Genomic DNA, 21,992 nt, shown 5'->3' with positions numbered 1-21,992 from the left:
ACTGTTCTTAATGACTACACCACACTGGCTCATCTAGTATCTTTTATTGTGTCTAAAAAAGACACAAATCAGTGTGCAAGAGCTCCAGAAAGGAAAAGAGAACTTGGCAAATCCCCCTTTTCAAGGCACCAGAGAACTGAGGCAAGTTCATCAAACAGAAGTAAAATTTATTAAACAAACTAGATGGGATCAGGAGATATTTTAAATGAATGGGAATCAGACAAGATACAACTATACAAATATCAGGTTCGGCACAAGCATAATTCTTAATTCAGCTTTATAAGTTTGTTCAATTGCTTAGATGTTATGAGAGATTCTTTACTTTAAGATGACTCAGTTTTTACGTTAAGATGATTCAGTCAGATGTTGCTGGCAAATGGATTCACAATGTCTTTGGGTACTAACAGGCTGGTACCCGTTCATGCCTTGACACTGTTAGCTATCCACTTATCACAAATCTCCCTCCTGTGGTAACTTTAGCAGAACACTGATAATCAGACTGGGAATCCATCTGTGTGTATAATTCCTGTTCTAACTGGCTTAGGAATTCTTCTTCACCCCGAAGATGTATTCACTTCTCTTTTATTCATGGTCACCTGTGGAAAGTCTCAGTACTATCCCATCTTCAGCACTGACTAAATAAAACTCCCAGTTTTCTCCTGTGTATTGCCTGCTTCAGCACTCACTGGACTCAGTATATTTTAAGTCAGTTCCACTCCCTGGGTGATTTCGCACTCACCCTGTGAACTCAAGTTTGACCTATGTTCAGCCCAAGTGCTCCCCACATCCTGTGAATCCGACGTGGGTTCTTCCTGCTCTGCTCCGTTCTGCCACTAAATTTTCGACTCCCCCTCCGAGGTGGGGTAAACCGGCGAAGCTAGGTTGAACTTAAGCGAAGCTGACGGGAATGGGGAATCTTCGTCAGGTTGATTCGCCCATTCAGCCAATCACAGACGAATGTTTTGGGCATGCGCCGGCAAAAAGCGTGCTCCCCCCCCCCGCTTCCATATAACACTGACGACCATGCGCAGTAACGAAAGGCAGATTGCACACCGCTCATAGTAATGAAATGGCAACATTTTTCCTTCACAGCACCATTTCGCCCAATCAATCGCACCTCATCCCTCCCTCCTTTCCGGTGGCATGTTATAAACGTTTGTCATTTTAGAGGGGAAGTTGCCATTTTGATCTGACTGCTGACAGCTGAGCACAGTTGAGTCATGGCTAGCTGTTGTGACAGCTCAGGTAGCAGAGGGGTAGGGAGAGGTGTATCCTGGAGGGAAGATGAGACCATCACCTTAATTGGTATTTGGGCAGGACAGTTGCTCAGGATCCATAACAGACAATTCTGACAAGAGGATCAAAAGATGCGTTTCCCGCGTGAAATGGAAATGAAAGCTATGAGCATAAGAATCTACACAAATTGCACCTTCTTATGCACATTGCATTGCGACGTCAACGCTACGTAGCTGTAACGTAAAAAAATTGGGAAAAAAGGGACGCACGTTTGCATTCCCACCCGAACACAGCAGCCAATCAGGCACGATGAGTGAATGGCGCGCTGAGGTGATCCCGCCCTCTGAACTTGGCTCCAGCAGGACAATCTCAGCTGCTGTGCGAAGTTAGGAGGGGATTGACATAGGTCGACTCTTTCAGCCTAATGAGTCGACCCTATGTCAATTCTCAAGTGTGAAATTCCCTCAGAGTAGATATTTAATGCACACAGTTAAGGGACTTGATTTTAACTCACAGGAATCCAAATCCAAAAGCCTACAAAACCTTTCCTTCCAGAGAGATACCGCCTTCCTCTCTGAGTCAGCTGGTTGCTCCACCAGTCAGAGCGCAGGTCAGCTTACCCAATCAGGGTGTTTTCTGGTTCCTAGGATGTTTTTCCTCACAGTGTTGCGACAGCACCTTGTTCCACTAACTGACACACGCTTTTAAACCTTTGTTTTATTGAGCTGTCCATCACTGATAGTTAGAGTACTTAGATGGTCACAGGGCACAGCTTCTAGTTAGGATACCTTATTTCCCACAGTTGAGCATTTTCTTTTTGTAGCTTAGTATTGTTTCTTGAATAGTACAAATGCATGCATGTCATAAAACTTGCATTTTTAAAACAAAATTAAAATAATTCTTCCAGCATCATTCTTGTTCTAAAAAAATAGAGGTATAGTGTAGTCGACCCACGTGGTCAGCGTAAGAACGAGACGAGACGCGGAGATAACATCTGGTGGAGATCGCCAGCAGCGGGAGCGCGGAGCTCCGTGTTCCTAGCGAGTCTCCCGCGTGCTGGTTCCTGGCACCTTTTATTGTTATTCTATCGGGGGCGTGTAGGAGGGAGGAACGGGGGGAGTTCCGGGAGAGCGGGAGGTCGGGAGATCATCATGTGATGCATGATCTCACCTGGCTACGTGCGGAGAGGAGCGTAAGCGTCTGAGCCTAATCCTCACCTGGGGGCAAGACCATTGTCCCTGCGCCCGGTGACTGAGCCAGACAGTTCATGACCCGTGACTCATAGGGGGATGAGGAGTGGGGGTGCGGTGCGACCAGAAGGCCGTAGGTCCGCTGGTGTGCCAACGTTCTACCACGGTGCTGCTGGATCAGCAGTGCATTACTACATCTCCTCCTTTTTTACATTTTAGAAGGAAGGCCGAAATGCTAGGGGGCGATTTAAAGGGACGCTTGTCTCCTCCGCCGTTTGGTCAAGCTGACTGAGCTGCTTGTGTAACATTAGAACTTGGTTGCGGGGTAAGGGAAAGTCGAGGGGCTTCTTACACACATTACAGGCAATACTAGATACACATTGAACGATACAAGACCCGACGATGAGGCATACAATCAAGCCAATGCAGAGCTGTATGATAGCACTCAACCATCCTCCCGGCAGCCAGCTCCAGAGGGCTGACCACCAATTGGGCAATACATCATACTTTAAACTAGATACAACCTTTTGCAATTCACGCACTTTCGTATGAATCAATTGGGAGTTATCAGAAAGATTAAAACAACACATATTATGTACATTCTCACAACCTTGGTGATGTAATAGCAATAAGTAATCAATAGCGGCACGATTATCTAGAATTAAGCTTGACGAAGTTCCTGCTGCTTTCGGAGGCCAGAGCATCCAGAGCAATGGAGGTAGAGTTGATGGACTTCGCTTAAGGGCACAGGCCAGCCGGCCAATGGTCTTAAGCGTTGTAAGCGAGTCCGGGGACTCCCACTAGAGAAGTTCGCGAGGGAGCGAACTCCGCTTGGAGAGAACAACCGCATCGCTCCGGCAAGAGGGGTCGAGGGGCAGAAGCGGCGGCGAAAGCGGCGCCAGGCTCCTGGGGTGGAGCCTGAGGCAGGACGATGGTGAGGCGACTAAGGCAACAAAGAGTCCCGGCAGAGAGCCGAGCAGGGATGTAGTTGAAAGTTCTCTCCCCGCAAGTCCAGAACCAACCCTTTGGGAGCAAGATGTTCCCGATCAGCGAGGGGAATGTCCTCCGTGCGTGTGCAGCTCCAGTTGGCCGAGCCGGTGAATGGGCCCGGGTCGGTTCCTTGTCTCGTCGCGCCGGAGATGCGGGCGCAGGTGTTGGACTCGTGATTAGCGACAGTCTTGGTGACAAGGGAGAGAGCGCCGGCCGGGAGGGTTTGGACGACGGGTCCCCAGTCAGCGCTCATAGAGTACTTGATGGATGAAGCATTCATAAAGGGGCTTAAGCCAGACTCCGCTAGGAAGTCTCCAGGGGCTTTAAGCGGGGAGCAGGCAGGAGCTTAGCAGGCTCCCGACTCCTAAGTACTGGCCCAGGCAGAAGGATGAGACGTTGGCAGCGGCAGCGAACTGCTCCCAGATGTTGGTCTGGTGAAAGCTCGTCAGGGGGTGGCCGATCGCCATCGGCAGGAGGCAGCAGAGCAGGCAAAGGATGGTGGCCGCCGAGTTGGCGGTGATGATCGCAAAGAGAGCGGCACAGAGGTTCTCGGGTGTCTCGGGGTGGCCTTGCTGGCGCAGCAGCTCTTGGGCTTGGCTGGTGGTTGTTTTGATGTTTCCCCAGGTCATCCGGATCTTTGGACCGTCTGGGCGTCGGCGTCGGCGTTCCCGTTGAGGCCGCTGGGCGGGATCCTTCAGAGAGATGTGTTCCATCTCTGGGATGGGGTTGGTTTCCTCCTGGCGCCATTCCATGGGCTGGCCCGTCATGTCGAATTGGAATCCACAGGAGCCTGTAGGAATAGGGACTGAAACACACCCCCTTCCCCAGGTTATAGGAGGGGGCCGGGTCCCGCCAGGCTCGGTTCTAGAGCGGGTGGCGGGAGATCAAGATCGAGTTTTTTATTCGAGTTGGATTTTAGAGTTTAATATAAGAAGGCTTGTTTTGCAGCCTGCGTGAAGGTTGCTTTTAATGCAATCCTACTGGGGGCCGCCTACTCCTCTTTCTTTAATTGTTTGACAGGGGGGCAGGAGGTAGGCGACCCTGGTGGGAATTAACTTTAGAGCGTCATCAGGGTGCGTCGAGGCGAGGGTCCGAGCCTCGAGGGGGGAGGGGACAGGCGGGTCCTGGGGGGATTGTGGGTATGCATGCTTAATCAGCAACACAAAAGGGGCTTTTGGAAGCGCCTTTTTTGGGGGGGAGGGGTGCATCCGGGGAATGAAGCAATCAGGCGATTAGAGGCAGATTCCTCGCACACAAATAAAGGGGGTTTTCTTTTTTCTGCAAGGGAGTCGCACTTACCGTGACCTTGGTGGCTAATGCAGGAAGCTGGATGGTGCTAAAATTTTGTGATCGAATTATCTTTGGGAATTGCCGCCCGCCGAGACCGCTCCTTAAGGGGCGGTTTCGGCTAAGCGCCTGGCCTTTAACGTGGTATTGGTAAAGTTGCCAGGCGCTGGGCAGCCATAACCCAAACAGGTTTGGGTATTAGGGGCATAATGGTGGCAGCCCCTTTTTAACCTGGGGCCTGTCCTGACAGTGCTGCGGTATCAGGACGGGCCCAGATTTTAATCCAGGGAGGGCCAGTCAGCCAATTGGCCTCTACTGGTCGAAAAACAGAAGGAGAAAAGGAGGGGAGAGGGAAACAGTTTCCTTACGGGAATTAGAAAGTAAACCTCGGAAGGCACAAATGGGATCAATGATCTGTGACGGCTTTACCCATCCCAGACCAAAGTCGTTTTGACCTGACTCATGAGGTCCCTTCCCCAGAGATTGACATGGATGTCTAAAACGATGGGGCGGACTGTGAGCTGCCGCTCGAGTCCTGGGCTGTTGACCGTGAGCGGGCGGATGCTCCGTCTCGCTGTTTGTCTCCCCCCCCCAGATGTGCGGGCAAGCCTCGGTCGGCCACTGGTCGGGCCACTCGGCTGCTCTGATGACGGTAACATCAGCGCCGGTGTCCACCAGGCCCTTGAACATACATCCTTCTATGGTGAGCTCCAGGTATGGGCGGGAGCTCCCGATGGGTGTTTCCACCGCTGCGATGGTGGTGCTGGCTGCGCCATGTTGGCCGCCGGGGCTTGTCGCCTTTATTGGGTCGGCAGCGGGCAGCGCATGGGGCAGGAGGATCAGCTGTGCGCAGCTGGTTCCGGTGGGCAACTCCTGCGGGATGTTCGTCCAGATTTGGAGATGGATGGGTCCCTGGTGCGTGGAGTCGATTACTCCGGGAATGATGAACACTCCCTGCTCAGCGGCGGAGGCCTTAGGCAGCACCAGCCCAATAGTCCCGGTAGGGATGGGGTCGCCGTACTGGGTTGGGGCGACAAGGACCTCGTGGGGAACTTGAAGGAGATGGGCTGGAGTGCACGTGAGCGAGATACCACGCGTGGGGGGCGGTCTGGGCGTGGGCCTTGGTGTCTGGGTATGCTCTAATATTCTCCTCCTCGGTCCTCGGCTGGGGAGACGCCCGAGCGCGAGTTTCCCGGCGGGCGAGTCGCTTCTCCAATGGAAGCCTCTCTGGCATCGTGGGCACCGGGTCTTGGGCGGCCTTCTCCTCTTGGGGGAGGACCCTCCTCCATCGGGGTTGTAGGCCCCCCCACCGGGCTGCCTACACTCCCTTCGGAAGTGTCCGGGTCTGCCGCAGTTAAAGCAGTCATCCTGAGGCGGCCCGTGATTGCTCTGCGGCACTCCGTGGAGGCGTTCTCTTTAGCGAGGCGCATGAGGAGCTCGTTCTGGGCCTCTTCGCTATCTACCTGCCTCTTGAGCGCTTCCTGGAGCCTGTTCACAAAATCGGCGTAGGGCTCTTGGGGCTTTGCCGTATGGCGGAGAAGCTCTGTGTGGGCTGGCCAGAAGTGCGGACCTTCACAAACGCCTTGTAAGCGCACTCAGAGGCGACCGTGAAGGTGGCCTCAGGCAGGACAATCTGATTGTTGGGGTTACTGGAAGGCGTCAAAGCCGTAAAGCTGTCTTGGCCCGGTGTAGGCGCCGCCGGAGGTGGCTGCTCTGCTAAAAGTATTGCTGGCGGAGCAGCTCTCCCAGATCACAAATTGTGCAGGGCTCAGGAGCATGCGGAAGGTGGTCTTCCAGTCGTCCGGAACCATTAAGTGATTCCTCGCGATTGCCTCTAGCATGCCTCTCACGTAGGGGCTGGTGATTCCTACGTCTCGCATCGCTTTGCGGAGCTCAGTGAGGATGTTATAGCTTAAAGGGCATTTTCGACAACCCGCCGAACAATGCCATCCTCCTCGGTATCCGTGAAATGGATGGGGCACAATGCGAGAATATCGGCATCGTCTTCCGTCAGGGTTTCTTTCCTTTGCAGATCGTGGCTATCACGCTCTGCGAGAGTTTTGAAACCAGCGCCATTACGATGGCGCTGACGGAGGTCGCGGTGGCTTCGGAAAATGAAGGCGGAGCAAGGGGAGGGGGCGGCTGAGCCGTGGGAGAATTTGAAATGGGCGAAGGAGCAAGGGGGGCAGAAGGAGGACAGGCGTCCAATTTAGCGGATAGAGAAAATTCCGGGGTTGAAATTGAAGGTGAAAGATCGAAAGGAGGGCGGCCTACAGCAAGGGAGCCATAGGTCTGCAGGCTGATGGCGACATAACATTGTCTCCACGTCAGTAGCAGTGACATCGGCCGCGAGGCTCTGTGCGAAGAGTCGCCCGATGTTTTCCCAGTCCTTAAGATTCAATGTCCCCCTCTGGGTACCATGGACACTGAGCTTCAATCTCCTCAACCAATTTAGCAGCTCCCTTCTCTCCACGGGGACCCTGCCGCATTTCGCTAACGCTGTCAGTTCGTCAACGTGCTTGTCATAAGCCCTGCTTTTGCAAGCTCCCATACTCACCGGTGTTCCGTGGGACGAGAGAGTGTCCTAGGACGCGTGTCTCTGGATGCGCCGATCCAGAGGAGAGGCGATACCAGCGGTGGTCCCTGGATGCGCCGATCCAGCGGACGCCGGTATCGCGGCCCTGCCCCAGGCGACGGTGAGCAGGGTGGAGGTTCGAGGATTCCCGGGCTTCGGCACCAGCTTGTAGTCGACCCACGTGGTCAGCGTAAGAACGAGACGAGACGCGGAGATAACATCTGGTGGAGATCGCCAGCAGCGGGAGACCGGAGCTCCGTGTTCCTAGCGAGTCTCCCGCGTGCTGGTTCCTGGCACCTTTTATTGTTATTCTATCGGGGGCGTGTAGGAGGGAGGAACGGGGGGAGTTCCGGGAGAGCGGGAGGTCGGGAGATCATCATGTGATGCATGATCTCACCTGGCTACGTGCGGAGAGGAGCGTAAGCGTCTGAGCCTAATCCTCACCTGGGGGCAAGACCATTGTCCCTGCGCCCGGTGACTGAGCCAGACAGTTCATGACCCGTGACTCATAGGGGGATGAGGAGTGGGGGTGCGGTGCGACCAGAAGGCCGTAGGTCCGCTGGTGTGCCAACGTTCTACCACGGTGCTGCTGGATCAGCAGTGCATTACTACAGTATAGCCTCAGATGAAATAATATTTTATTAGACTTTTGAGCAACATTTTTCTTCCAGCCCCCTATTTTTATTTCTTTCTGCAATATTACAGAATCATTATTAGCTGCAAAATTATACAACAATAAAGAAGCTTCTTTGGATGCTTCCATAAAGGGATTCTTTCCCTGCATGGAATTCAGGAATTCCCTGAATTAAATGGGAACATCCGCAAGACATCATGCTAATTTTGAGCATAATCGTGGACTTCCTGTGGCTTTCCCTCTTAATTCTATTTTGATTCAGTTCAAAAGAGGAGTTGTAGGTGGGCCATCTGCATGTTACAAACACATGGAAGAAATGTCCACGTTTATCACTTGCAATATAAGCATATACGTTAGTTTTTTCTTCATGCAATTTCAATATTCTGAGAAACCAGTAATGGTGTAGAGGCAGAAAGTGGAGCTGGCATGCTCAGGCCCTCTAGATGCACTGACTGAATGTGCAGAGAGTCATGCGCTCAGGCCCTTTTTTGTCATTAAAGAGATAAAAGCTGATTTTAATTGTAATTATTTTTAAATTTAGATTTACTTTTCATCACTCTTTTCATCACTGCACTCTTCAAAGTCCACTGCAGTCCAGAGGCTTAGGACAGTGGCATTCTACTGTAGGTGACACAGATCACTACATTGTTCTCATGTGCAATCTGTAGTGAAGTGGATGGGATTTGCTGCCAGAAGCAAGATGTTTTTGCATCTCATCCAGTGAAACCAAAAGAGAGAGTTAGATTCTGAGACCACATCCTGCACAGAGCTTCAGGTTATAATTTCAGAGTAGTGGAAACTAGCAAAGTGTGTGCTTTAAATGCAAGCACCTCTACCTGTGTCCTCAGTATGTGGTACCCACTGTGGAGTATGTATGATGTGTAGCTGGGCTTGTGCTCTCTGCTGCTTTCGGTGTGCACAGGAGGGGACAGCTCCTAATTAATACAAAGACTTTAAAAATACACACTCACAATCTTTTAGAGCAGCTGGATTTTCCTAGTTATAACTTCTCTTATGCAATGAAGAGAAACCAATTAGAATTGCTGCTAACGCTACATGGCATTTTCCAACAGTAAAGTGAGGAAAGTGATCTTTTGCTATTGCTATGAAGTCTTTTAGATTAGAGGTACTTCGATCTAGACTTCCTTAATTTTTTTTACAAAAGATGATGTAGAGAATGAAAGAAATATTTAATACTTGAGTATTACTTTGTAGTGGTTAACAGCAGGCAGACTCTAATCTGGTGAACAGGTTTTTTCCCCAGCTTCTCCACGTGAAGCCTATTGGGTGACCTTGGGCCAGTTACAGTTCTCACAGAACTCTCTCAGCCCACCTACATCACAAGGTGCCTGTTGTGGGGAGGGGAAAGGAAGGAGTTTGTAAGCCACTTTGAGACTCCTTGCAGTTGAGAAAAGGGTGTAAATCCAAACTCTTCTCCTTCTACCCCATCTATATTCAGACAGTGCATATAGCCAATCTCTGAATCAGATGATCTGTGTCAAGGACTGTACAACGTGTGGCCTAACTAGCAGAATGAAGCCTATGAGCTATTTGTGGTCACTCTCCAGTAGTTTAACACTCTCTCACACACACCTGGTATTTCCAGGTATGTGGCACATACAGTCCATTAAGCTCACAGTGGGTACTCACAGGCCTGTGCTCGCCATCCTTTTAAAAGAGTCTCTAACTAAAGTGTCCCATTCAAGTCTGCAAAAGTCTATTACTTCATGCATCATTAGGAAAGTACCTTTACTTAGGCCTTATTTTAGAGTATAGCAGCTTAACCACATTCAATGACAACAGAGCAGTTTCCATCCTCCAGTGTAGCCATGTAGCATGGAAGGAGGACAGAAGTTTGCTTCTAGCCTTTAAAAACATAAGGATGTATGTTGCTGTGCGTAAGAAGGGAAGTGCAAAGTTTGCAAATAAAGGATTCACCTGGGAATTCAGTCCCGAGGCAAAATTAGGCAAAGTCCTCTGATAGTTACATCTTGGCAGCATATGAGGTCTCCAGGCAAAGTTAGAAGAGTGGCTGTTATGAATGGAACCTATTGTATTTTCTTACCGTATGCCTATAAATGAACAAGAAGCTGGGGATATCTTCCCTTAAAAGACCTATTAGGGCACCGGGGGCTTATTAATCAAAGGGTGGGGGGGGGAAGGTGACAGAGGAGATAAAATCAGAAATAGTGCAGGGAGAATGGATTGAGAGAGGCTTCCCTCCCTATCTCTTAGGCTAGCTTTCCAGAGAGTTAAAGGAGATGTGACCGAGGGATGGCTGCTTATAGTATGTACACTGAACTTGTTTTTGCTGGCTTGGGCCAGCAAAGCAATGGTAATAATGTTATGTTCTCTTCTTATTCAGATGAGAATGTTTGGTATTATGAATTTCTCCAACATTTTGAATTATTGCCGCCGCCCCCCCCCCCAGCTCACGCTGCATTCTGCAGTCCCAACCAAGCATCAACATCTGTTTCACAGGCTAGCATGCAAAATGCAGATGTGTGCTCAGCCTAGTGTTGTGTGTGAGGTCTGTGGATTGATGGTTCATTTAAAAGAGGAAGAGAACAAGACATTTCCAAAGACTTTTTAAAATCAAACTCAGGAAAAGCATTGCCATCTGACGGTGAAACTGGTACTGCTCAGAGTCCCCAAACCACAATAACGACACAATGCTCTGGCTAGTGGGGTAAAAATTCTGGCCATAGCCGAACCGTTTTATTGACAAAGGATTAAAAGAAGTGTGAGGCGCAGCATGGGATCTGATCTGTATGCTGGACAGCCCGAGTGCTGTCCCCCAGTGAAACCTTCCTTCAGTCTGTCTGTTGGAGGAAACCGTGAACCTGGCGCAGCAACTGTGGAACTCTGCCAGGATCTCTCATCCTGGAGATCCGTTTTGCACAGTGCAGTAGTAGAGGAACTCAGCTGGGCAGAAGGCCTCTTGCTGAAGAACCAAGGGGCGCAAACCTCAGTAGCCCCCTGCCTGGGCATCTTGACTCCTGGCTTGCTCCACCCCAAATCTCCTAAGGAGGTACCACCAATGAGGGTAGCTCCCCAGCTCCCCTCACCATCAGATCAGTTCCCATGTGCAACTCACCGGCCTGGCTATGACAGTGAACACATGCATTAACATTGTCCCAAGGGGAGAGGTAGGTAGGAAACTCATTGCCGCTACGCATGAAAAGGAGGGCCCCAGGGCTGGGCAAAGCCCTATAAAGGATCCCACCCAACCCCTCTTGAGGATAATGGGCATGGTCACCGACTGCCTTCCGCTCTTCTAAGGGCAGGCGCAGCAGGGCCTCTTTGCGGTGCGGCAACGGCAGACACGGTAAATCGCAGCTGCTCTTTGGCACAAAGCCAAAACTTTTTTTCCCGTATCAAGTTGGGCTAACGAGAAAGGAAGAAAGAAGACAGTATTCGCTCTCCCCATAAATAAATCCACTCTCAACTAGTGAGGGGTTGTTGTTTTTTTTGCTAGAATGGTGTTCAAGCTTCCAAAGTCTTGGGTGGTGAAAAGGGGAATTCTCAAACTGACTAGGGATCATCATGTCCTTCTTTGGACCTTCTTCAGGTGGCCTGTAGACCACAAAGAGATGCCACCCAATTTGAGAACGATTACATGAACATTGCAGCTTGCACAAGTGTAAAGGGTTGTATTGTACAGCTTGTCATTAATGATGCTGTGGGCACTATCCACTGTATACTGCATAGGTCCCTTTGCATCTCTCTTTTTTTTAAGGAGGTATGCTTTCATTACCTAGGCACAGTTGGAAATAATAGAAACCGTTGAGCATGTGATCCTGTTTTATTGGTTTTATCAGACTGTTTGTTCCAGATATATTGCTCCAATTCTGTCTAAACTCGCAGGTAGAACAAACCACTTTTATGTTTCTCTTTTTCTTGCTGATAGTTTTGTTGAAACAGCCTTTAAGCTAGCAGAATTTTGTGCTGCAGCATGTGAAATAAGGCAAAAGACAGTGAGTTATTTTTACCAAATTGTTTTATTTTTATATAACTTTTATATGGATTAATAGTTTATGGGTTATATGTCCTGTAAAATTGTAGTGTAATACTCACTGTCTTTGGTTTGCTTGCCGATCATATTAAATTGACTACTATACACCGCATAGGTCAGGCCACACCTGAAGTGCTGTGTGTGATTCTGGAGGCCTGACTTCAAAAGGGATGTGGACAGAATGGAGCGGATGCAGAGGAGGGTGACAAGGATGATCAGTAGCCTGTGGACCAGGCCCCAAGAGGAAAGGCTGAGGGATGTGGGAATGTTTAGTCTGGAAGAGAGGGGGTTGAGGGGGAACATGATTGCTTTCTGTAAGTATTTGAAAGCCTGTGACTTGGAAAAGGGCAGGCAGCTGTTCCTTCTTGTTGTCAGCAGAGGATAGGATTTGCAATAATGCATATAAATTACAGGCACAAAGTAGCTAGACATTAGGAAACATTTTTTAACAATAAGAGTAATTTGGCAAAATCAGCTAGAAGTCTTCAAGCAGTGGCTGGGCAAACACTTGTTTGGGATGCTCGAGTCTAGGCTGATTTTGAATTGAGCAACAGGTTGGACTAGATGGCCTATATGACCCCTTTCAACTCTATGATTCTTGCCATTTGCACAACCAATCTGTCTGGATATTATGGAATGAATAATATTCTCTGCTATATATATCTTGGTAACTCCACTGTTCCAATTCTGTCCCAGAGGGGACAATAAAATATTAAGATCTTGGAATCTTCAGAACTTCCTTTTATACCTAGAGGATGTTTACTTTATTCCTTGCTTATCTTCTGTCTTCCCGAAGTGAAGGCCTTATTCTTGTTGCTTGTTCATCTATCATTTATGAAATTCTTAGACTGTAAGGTTCAAAGATTCTACCAAACCGTGCCTGTCCATCTTTGACCACAAGCATACATACTAATCAGTGTTCCTGCAATCCACCAAACTTTTTCAGCACCATATTTCCAGCAGGCTTTTAAAAAGGCATTTGGAAAATATGTTCCTATAGGTACTCTTCCAGCATTGATCAGAACTACTGTCAGTCCAAATAAAGTGGTTCATGAAATGTTTTTTTTAACTGATTAGCCAGTCTGTATGTTATACGAGGGCCTTGAGGCTGTTCATCTTTAGTATGAAGCTCTGGCAGGCATTAAATCAATAAACAAGGGTAGCGAAACATGGGGAGAATTTTTCAGAAAGCCATATTTTGTTTATAAAAGCATAACTGTCCCTGTCATGATCAGTCAGTGTACAGTTGGTATTCTATAAGTTCAACTAGTCCAGGGGTCTGCAACCTGTGGCTCTCCAGATGTTCATAGACTACAATTCCCATCAGCCCCTGCCAGCATGGCCAATTGGGGTAGGATTGCCAGTCTCCAGGTGGGCAGATCTCCTGGAATTACAATTGATCTCCAGATGTCAGAGATCAATTCCCCTGAAGAAAATGGCTACATTCAATCATGGGCTCTGTGTCTTTGTACCCTGCTGAGGTCCCTTTCCTGTAAAAAAAATCCTGCCATTCCCAGGCTTCACTCCAAAATCTCCAAGAATTTCTAAACCTGGGAATTGGCAACCCTATGGACCCTTGCCATGATGGCCTGGACATGACTAGGTTTCCAGCTGAAAAAAAATAGATTGCTTCAAAGCACTTGTTATCCAAACCTGCTTGTTATCCAAACCTGCTCTTTGCTCTTATTTTACAAATTTAGGTAATTCCTCTGCAGTGCCTGCCTGCCATTATCACATTACCTCATGTGATTACAGTTGCTAAGAGAAATTATTTTGTACTGTGATGAGATCCCTCTTGCCAACATATATATTTGCTTCTAGGGAAATCAGTACACAAATATGTGAGGGAAATGGACTCATGAAATTGAAGGGTGGTTATGCCACGACCTGAACGTACCTTTTTGTAAACATAGTTGTTTTTCCAACTCATGAGGGCAGTGGCATAGTGCCAAGGGACGGGGGGGATGACGCACCAGGTGCGTGCCCTGGCGGGGACGTTCCAGGGTGGGGTGTTTGGCGGGGGCACAAGTAGCATGCGTGCCCCAGGTGCAGTTCCCCCTCGCTCTGCGTTCTCCAGTCCACAGTATAAAAAGGATTTGCTTTAGGCAACCCGGTCTCCATTTCTTCCTCCAGATATGCTTTTGTAAGAGAGAGAAATTTACACCTGCTTGGAAGAGGGACACAATTCACTTTTGTCAAAAAGATGCTTCTATGGTTGCCAATTGGGTCACAGAAAACTGGTCTAGTCACTTTGAATCTTTCTAGGTAGTTATTTTCAGTGCTCTGTTGATAGGCTAACTCACCCAAGCACAAAAGAGTTTTCATACATAGGGAAAAAGGATTGAACTGGGAGAAAATGTGAAGAATCTTGAGATTAAAGATCAAGAACTTGACGAAAGTAACTCTGAGACTACTACCCTGTTTCCCCAAATATAAGACATCCCCGAAAAATAAGACATAGTAGAGGTTTTGCTGAAGTGCGAAATATAAGGCATCCCCCGAAAGTAAGACATAGCAAAGTTTTTGTTTGGAAGCATGCCTGATGAACAGAACACAGAAAAATAAGACATCCCCTGAAAATAAGACATAGCGCATCTTTGGGAGCAAAAATTAATATAAGACACTGTCTTATATTTGGGGAAACACGGTAGAAATTTTGAATTGCCTTAACGAGATAAACTGTTCTGGGAGTAGGTCCCCATTGAATAGACTTAAATAGGCCTGTTTAGGATTATGAGCAGAATTTGGCTTGGACTGTGTCTTGCACAAGGCCTATCAAAGTGAAGGGAAGTTGCAGGAAAAGTTTTTAATTCAGGTTGATATACTGGTATGCATGTTGAAATTATAAATGCATAAAGCCCAGCCATGTGTTGCCCCCAAGATTAGCAAAATACTGTATTTTAACTGATTGAAAACAAAGGTCTTGGTATTTTCTGAACAGTTCACACACAGACTACGGGGCAGAAGGTTCTAGAACTTTGACAGAAATGAGGAACACACATTTCCCTCATGATTGGCACATTTGCCACACTAATTTGAGGCAGAGGTAGGGCAAGCCAAATACTGTCTCTCATCTCTTTAATCATAGCAAAATAAGAGTAGACTTTTCTGTTCGTTTTCCTGAGAATGACTTTGTATCTAACCTCTTAAATCAGAAGTAGTTTATTCTAGCAACAACTTCATCAGTTAAAATTCTTCATCTTGCTAAGTGCAGATTCACAAGGGTAGTTTACATCCCACTGCACTGGCATTGCAAACGCTGCAGAAGTGAAATACTTTACAGCTTGAGTTACGGTCGGAATAAACAATTTATTTCAAAGTTATCTACAGTAAGCATTCTTATGTTTCTTTCAAGAAGTATTTCATTTAGTTGCTATGTAGTTATCTGTCTTAACATCTGTGACAGAGAAACAGAAGGAATTTGTTCACTTCCCTAGGTCCATACACAGAACAGAGCAACATCTTACCAAGAAGAAAAGGTGTGAGCCCCCGCCCCCATCTCAGACAGTGTTCTAGAACATCATCCCCTAATGTGTCCATTGTTCCATGCTGCCTGCCACTACTTCATCTAGTACCTGCCAAACTTTTCAGAAAGCAGGTGGGGCTCTGTGTCCACTTTTCTATGCTGCCTGCCACTACTTCTTCTAGTGCCTGCCAAACTTTTCAAAAAGCAGGTAGGGCTCTTGCATTTCATGAGTTTTAATGGGCTGCCCTCATTCAAAGTAAAGAGTTTTTCTCAGATACATTATGCTTGCAGGCAGCCACTGGAAAATTATGATGACTGGTAAGCACTCCAGTTCCTTTACTCAGTGTGTGGTTCCATTAGTCCTTCATGCTTTTCTTCTTTTTATTCCCCTTTCTCTCTCCCTCTTCTCAAACTTTCCTTCATTTCTTTTTATTCCTCTTCTGTGATTCAGTTGCAAAATGAAAAAAAAAAGAGGTACTTCATTTGACTCCGCTGGGTGCAGCAACCGTTTTGGGCTTGGCTTCATCTTCTGTGGCAGCCATTTTGGATTGGTGCTTACTACCCCCTCTCAAAATTCCTAAAGTCCCCCCAGGTTGAAAGGTTGGGAATCCCTGTTCTCAAATCTTTTGCTGTATGGATGGGAGTTCAGATCTCCATATTTATCACTGAATAAAGCATACTTTTAAAAATGTTTCTGGAAACAATTTTCTTTCTGCCATTTGGTTATCATAATATAACACAATATTTCTTACTTGTAAAATGCAAAATGTTTTATTTTAATATAGTTGAAAGGGATTGGAAAGAGCCTGGAGCAAAAAAATCTGGGGATAGTTATTATTTAAACAGCACAAAACTATAATCCTGTTTATCAGCGTAAAAAGATGGATTTGATTTGCTTGCTGTCATTCCTTACATTTCCTACTTGTAACAGTCTTGTGAACTATATTAGGCTGAGATAGTGAGTGACTCAAGGTCATCCTACATGGATGAGTAGAAATCTGAACTTGGATTTCAGTCTGATTTTTAAATCAGTACCTGTTATTACTGGAAAGCCCCTTCTACATGTATACATGGTTTTGTATGCACCAGGCCCATTACACATAGAATGCTTACCTCAGGGTTCAGAGCAGTGGGCTTGCAGAGGTGCCTCCTCATGTTTTTCTGTTTACATGAGAGGAGCCATTCTCTGCCTGACTCAAAGCTAGCTTGCTGGTCATAATGGGTCTCTGCAGCTTTTTCTGGTTCTCTTAACTCCTCCCATCAACTCTTTTTAAAGACACAGATCTCATCATACCCATAATGGCAAGATAAAGGCCTTTGTTAAAGAGAGGCCTTGCTTGTGTTGTTCCTATCAATATACTGATACAAGCATTTAGAGGACAAGAAGGAGTTGTCAACAGGGAGGAGCATGAGGGGGTGAGACTAGGCAGACTGGCTGTGGGCGGAGGGAAGGGGCTCCAGGGCAAAGCTGTGCTGACTATCAACTCTTCCTGCTTTGGCTGTAAAGCAAAATTAAATTCAAGCTAGAAATTATCTTGCTTGCTGTAGGGAGAATAGAAAGTGAAAGCAGGGCTTGAAGAAATACAAGAAATCTTGCAGGGACACACATTGGTCCCCATCACATAGCAGATGTCTTGTGCATAATCGGTCACAGAGAGGTGTTTACTAACACTCCCAGACTAAATTATTTGCCTGTATGCAGAAGCACAAATGATTTATAAGTAGGAGAAGAGTCTTATCAGCTGTCTCTAATACCAGGAGCCTGAGATTGCAATTGGAATCTCTTTCCACCCGTGAGTGTTCTCACTTGCAGGGGATGGTATCGTTCTGAAAATCATTTATTCCACTGTACTGGAAGGAGCTAGACTAAACTGGCCATTTCCACCAATTCTCCCTTTGCGCAGTGGAGCCTCCTCATGGCTTTTCTCAGGTTCTCCCTGTCTAGCAGAAGCAGTATATTGTGGACAGCTGAAGTGGGAGGGGGAGGCAGGAAAAGTCTGTTTCGCTTGATGGAAAATTTAATCCTGGTCCCAATATTTCTTTTGACTTCACCCTTAAAAGAAAGAGGTTTGATACTGCTCAGAAGCTATAATGAGGCCGCACTGTGAGACCCACTGTGGTGTAGTGGTTAGAGTGTTGTACTAAGATCTGAGGACCCAGCTTCAAATCTCTACGATGGAAGCTTGTCAGTCACATACTCTTAGCCTGACACACCCTCACAAGGTTGTTGTGAGGATAGAATGTCGCAGAGGAAAATGATGTATGCCGCTTTGAGTCACCACTGGGGAGAAAGGGTGGGGAATAATCAAAGTAACTAAGTAAATAAACATTGGCCTCTCCAAAATTTTAGACTACTGCATTTTTTCATAAGAGACAGACCTATGTTGAAGTCTCGGGAGAAGATTTGATAGTGTATGTTTTAACCTGTTGTGAACCGCCCTGAGCCCTCAGGGGGAGGGCGGTATATAAAACTAATGAATGAATGAATGAATGAATGAATGAATGAATGAATGAATGAATGAATGAATGAAAAGCACCCATTTCATCCTGTGGCTTTTAAGCTTCAATTGAGTTTGAGGAAGGGAAGGAATGGTCTTCTGTCTCTCAGATCTCTTTTCTCTAGCTGGAAAAAGAGCTTGGGCTATGCTTTTCTCTGTTTTTTATTTTATTTTTTTAAAGTTTGGTAGCAATTTTTGTTGTAATTGGGTTTTATGACTGTTAGCAAGGTTTGCAAACCCCAAAGGAAACCCATCAACTGGGAAAGAACACTCAGAATTGTGAGAAAAGGTTTGGGATTTGTTGTTTCAGGGGAAGCCCATTAGGAAGGAACTGTAAACTCTGCTTTGTTTTTGTTTTTGCTTGTAATAAAAGAGGTGAAATAGCTTCTTCTGTTCTGCTTTCCATAGGCCTTTCATAGTGCTGCCACCTCTGATGGAATGGATAAGAGTGGCTCTGGCTCACGCAGGGCATCGCCGCAGCTTCTCTGTGGATAGCGATGATGTACGACAAGCAGCCAGACTCTTACTGCCGGGAGTTGACTGCGAACCGCGACAGTTAAAGTAAGTCGGTGCAAAGAGAGAATACGATTCGATGATAATGCAACCGTTCAGTTATATTCAGTGGGCAGATGGGCAAGCTGATTGGGGTTGTTTTTGCACATTGGCTTATGAAATTAGCAGCTGCTTTGCTTTCACATGGCTGTGGAAGAATCTTTAAGCCTCGTGTGTCTGTGTGTTTAAATAGCTGGGTCAAGATTTCCTTTCGAATTCAGTTTATATCCCCACCGCCACCACCTTTGCCATCGGATGCTGTTTTCCTAATGAGAGGCTGAAGTGCTCGCCTAATTATCTCTGTCTCACTGTGCAGAATCTGGAGGTGTTATTTAAAAGGCTGCAAAACTGGCTCTGCTCCATCTCTGTTGCAGTTTAAATAGCATCTTTGCATCAAGAAGTACCTTCAGCTGCTGCTGTGAGATTCTGCTGAACTCGGTTTTGGGAACAGAGCTTATGCTACTAAAGGCTTGGCATAATATATAATATAATAAGTAAGGAGCGGCCAGTGATTTTTCTAACTGTGCTATAAATATGGATTTTTTGCATGTTTTATAAATTGAAAGAAAAGCTTGCTGCAGTTGTATATGGGAAGAGACTAAAGCACTGGCTTTTGATGCATACGTGCGGCATGGGAGGAATATATGTTTTTACTGTTTATGTGCTTCATGACTTGTGCTTCAGCATCATGAACCTGTGAAAGCAAGAAATTACTCCTCTAATTGGAAAGTAGCTTCTGAGCATAAAAGAGCTGATGCTTCTCTGTACCTTAAATACCAGCCCCACTTCCGATATCGTTTTTTTCAACAATCCATTGCAAAAGATAGTCTTGTTATATGAAAAGAGAATTGCGTGTGTATCTCTTGCTGTAGCAGCTTATGCAGTGCGAGTTCAAATGCTTCTTGCTGCAAGGCAAAAAGTAGTCAGTGCATCTTGTGCTATTTAAAAGCATAAAGCATCCTATCTAAAACTAGACATGGGCAGCAGGCCAGTACTGATTGAATTGATAGAAGTCATTCAATATGAGGAGCTTTTCAGCACATTATGCACATGATGGATATAACCTTGTGACTACTTTTAATTTTTGTACTTTTGGTCTGGCAGCCCACAGGCTGGAGGTGGGGTTTTTTGACAGTTCTTAGCTGTATTTCTCACATATATTTATTCATCTCATTGAAGTTTCAGCAAATGTTATTTATTTGTTTGTTTCAGTAGTCACATTTAACTGAAAGATATAGGCAAACCAGCAAAATTAGAAACAAAGACTTCTGTATTTTGTATACTGTCTGGTAGCCTTTACATTTACCATATTGTACTGTAGTGTTGAAAAAGTTGAATTGTTGGAAGATCAGTGACTGTCTCCTCTGCATGTTTTTCCATTATAAAGTGGAGTTGTTGGAAGCCCGGAAGGGGGCAACGTTGCTGTGGGGGGGAGTATTTTAGCTGATTCTCCACACATCATTTTCTTGATTTCAGATCATCCTACCAGAATGAATATTTGCATGCGGGCACCAAAATAATAATTTGCACATTTTCTGTAGTTAAGCAAGTGACATATCCAGGAAAGAGGGGAACTTAAGTTTGTGACAATGGCATGGCTGGGGGTGGGTGCAGGTTAAACCTCCCTCTTTCTGTATGCAAAGGAGGCGGGATTTTGGAGCTGTGTATTGCTGCGTCATAAAATTCTAGCCACTTCCAAGAAGGGAGGCAGTCACAGAGTAAGCAGGAAGATTATGACGTATATCCCCTGAGACACCAAGGAAATGCAGAGTGGAGAGACGAAAAGATTTGAGAATTTATTTATGTTAGAGCCCTCTGTAAAATACAGCTGACAGCAGAAGCAGCACAGATCAGAAGGGTAAGATAAATAGAGAACTGAAAGGTTTGGGGAAGGAAAAAAAGATTGTGGCTTTGTGTGTTTCTTATTAGAGGATAAGAAGATTTGGTGATTGTAATCTGAGGAATTAAAAATATAGCTGGCAAACAGGATTCCGTGAGACCTAAAGATCCCAAAGAGACAGTGAGGAGAGACTGTGACACATTCCACTACATCAGATGTCCAAAAGGAGGTGACACAGATCCATGAAAAATCTAGTATTGCAGACTTGGTCCAGATATTTAGTAAACTCTAAACCATATTAGAAGATGTGACTAGAAGAACAGAGGCGAATTCAACAACATTACAAGAAGTGGATAAGGAAACAGAATTGAAGCTATTGATTTGTTAACTAAGAAACTGGCAGAGGCATTTAAGCAGATGAAGAATAAGTTTAGATTGTGTTGACCAAAGGGTGGTACATCTTGAGGAAGAAAATGAGAAATTTCAAGACCAGCTTGCTATGTTGAATTATCAACAAAGAGAGAATTGCCTGTGTTTTAGAGCAATTCCTGAGTGTGAGAGTCAGGATATCAAACAACTCCTTATTTATTTATTTATTTATTTATTTATTTATTTATTTATTTATTTATTTATTTATTTATTTATTTATTTATATTTTCGATTTCTAGGCCGCCTCTTCCCCGGAGGGCTCGAGGCGGCTCAACAACATGGCTGTTGTCAACAGCAACTCAAACAACATAACATAACTTAGACATTAAAACTCCGGCAGCAGTTTCATACAATTTAAACGATCCAAACAATTCAAACAGTTTAAAACAGTTCAAGAAGCAGAAGCCCATTCCTAAGGAGCTAAGAAAGCAAGGAAAAAAAAGCATAAAAAGAAGAAAGGGGAGGGAACAGAGGCCGAGGCCCAGATGGAGTCCACGGCAGGCCGACCAAGATGTTAAAAGCATGCGAAATCGGCATGAGTTTCCAGTGGGGGCAGTAGAACTCGCTTTGGCCAGCCCTCTCCAAAGGCCCAGTGGAATAATTCTTGTCTTACAGGCCCCTCGCGGAGACTGCGCCAAAGATCCGCAGAGACCTTCTGGACTGATGGAGGTAGGGCATTCCCACCAGAGCAGGGGGGGGCCAGAGCCCGTAAAAGGCCACAGCATGGCCCGAAAGTCGAGAGCCAAACCGCATCGTTGCGGGGCTAGGGGTCACCAGTAGTTCTGCCACCGCCGAGCGTAGCGGCCTATGTGGGACATAAGGGGTGATGCGGTCCCGTAGGTATGAGGGCCCCATGCCGCGTAAGGCCTTAAAGGCTATTACCAACACCTTGAAGACGATCCGGAACTCCTTAGAACAGAGTTAGCCCAACTAGTAGGAGTGAAAGAAGAAATAATGGAGGGAAAGATAGACAAGGCTGTCTGTATACATTCCATATGCTAAATAGAAGAAACTACCAAGAGATTGCCCTATCCAGTCTAATTCTAGATCCATAAGAGACCAGGTCTTACAGGCCCATTATACAAATAACCTGAATATTGATGGAAAACAACTCATAATATTAGATACCATTCAGATTCTTAAAGAACAGGAGAAAATATAGATTTCTGACCTGTGAAAACATTATATTAATGGTAGATTTTAATGGAATTATCTCGATGCAGTTAGACAGGAAATCTGAAAGTGCTACTAGAACTGCAGAATGTAATCTCCCTAAAGGT

At 46.1% G+C, this 21,992-nt stretch overlaps 1 protein-coding gene across 1 annotated transcript in view; it reads left to right on the top strand.

Annotated features, from left to right (window-relative positions):
* Positions 1-21,992, top strand: part of ABTB3 (ankyrin repeat and BTB domain containing 3) — a 280,313-nt gene that overhangs the window by 201,349 nt on the left and 56,972 nt on the right. The window contains exon 4 of the mRNA XM_048499967.1: positions 18,300-18,452. Within this exon, the coding sequence (XP_048355924.1) occupies positions 18,300-18,452 (153 nt within the window). The remainder of the gene's footprint in view (positions 1-18,299; positions 18,453-21,992) is intronic.

The sequence above is a fragment of the Sphaerodactylus townsendi genome, linkage group LG06 (genome assembly GCF_021028975.2).
Source record: "Sphaerodactylus townsendi isolate TG3544 linkage group LG06, MPM_Stown_v2.3, whole genome shotgun sequence".
NCBI lineage: Eukaryota > Metazoa > Chordata > Lepidosauria > Squamata > Sphaerodactylidae > Sphaerodactylus > Sphaerodactylus townsendi.
This window is presented reverse-complemented; position numbering and strand designations above follow the sequence as displayed.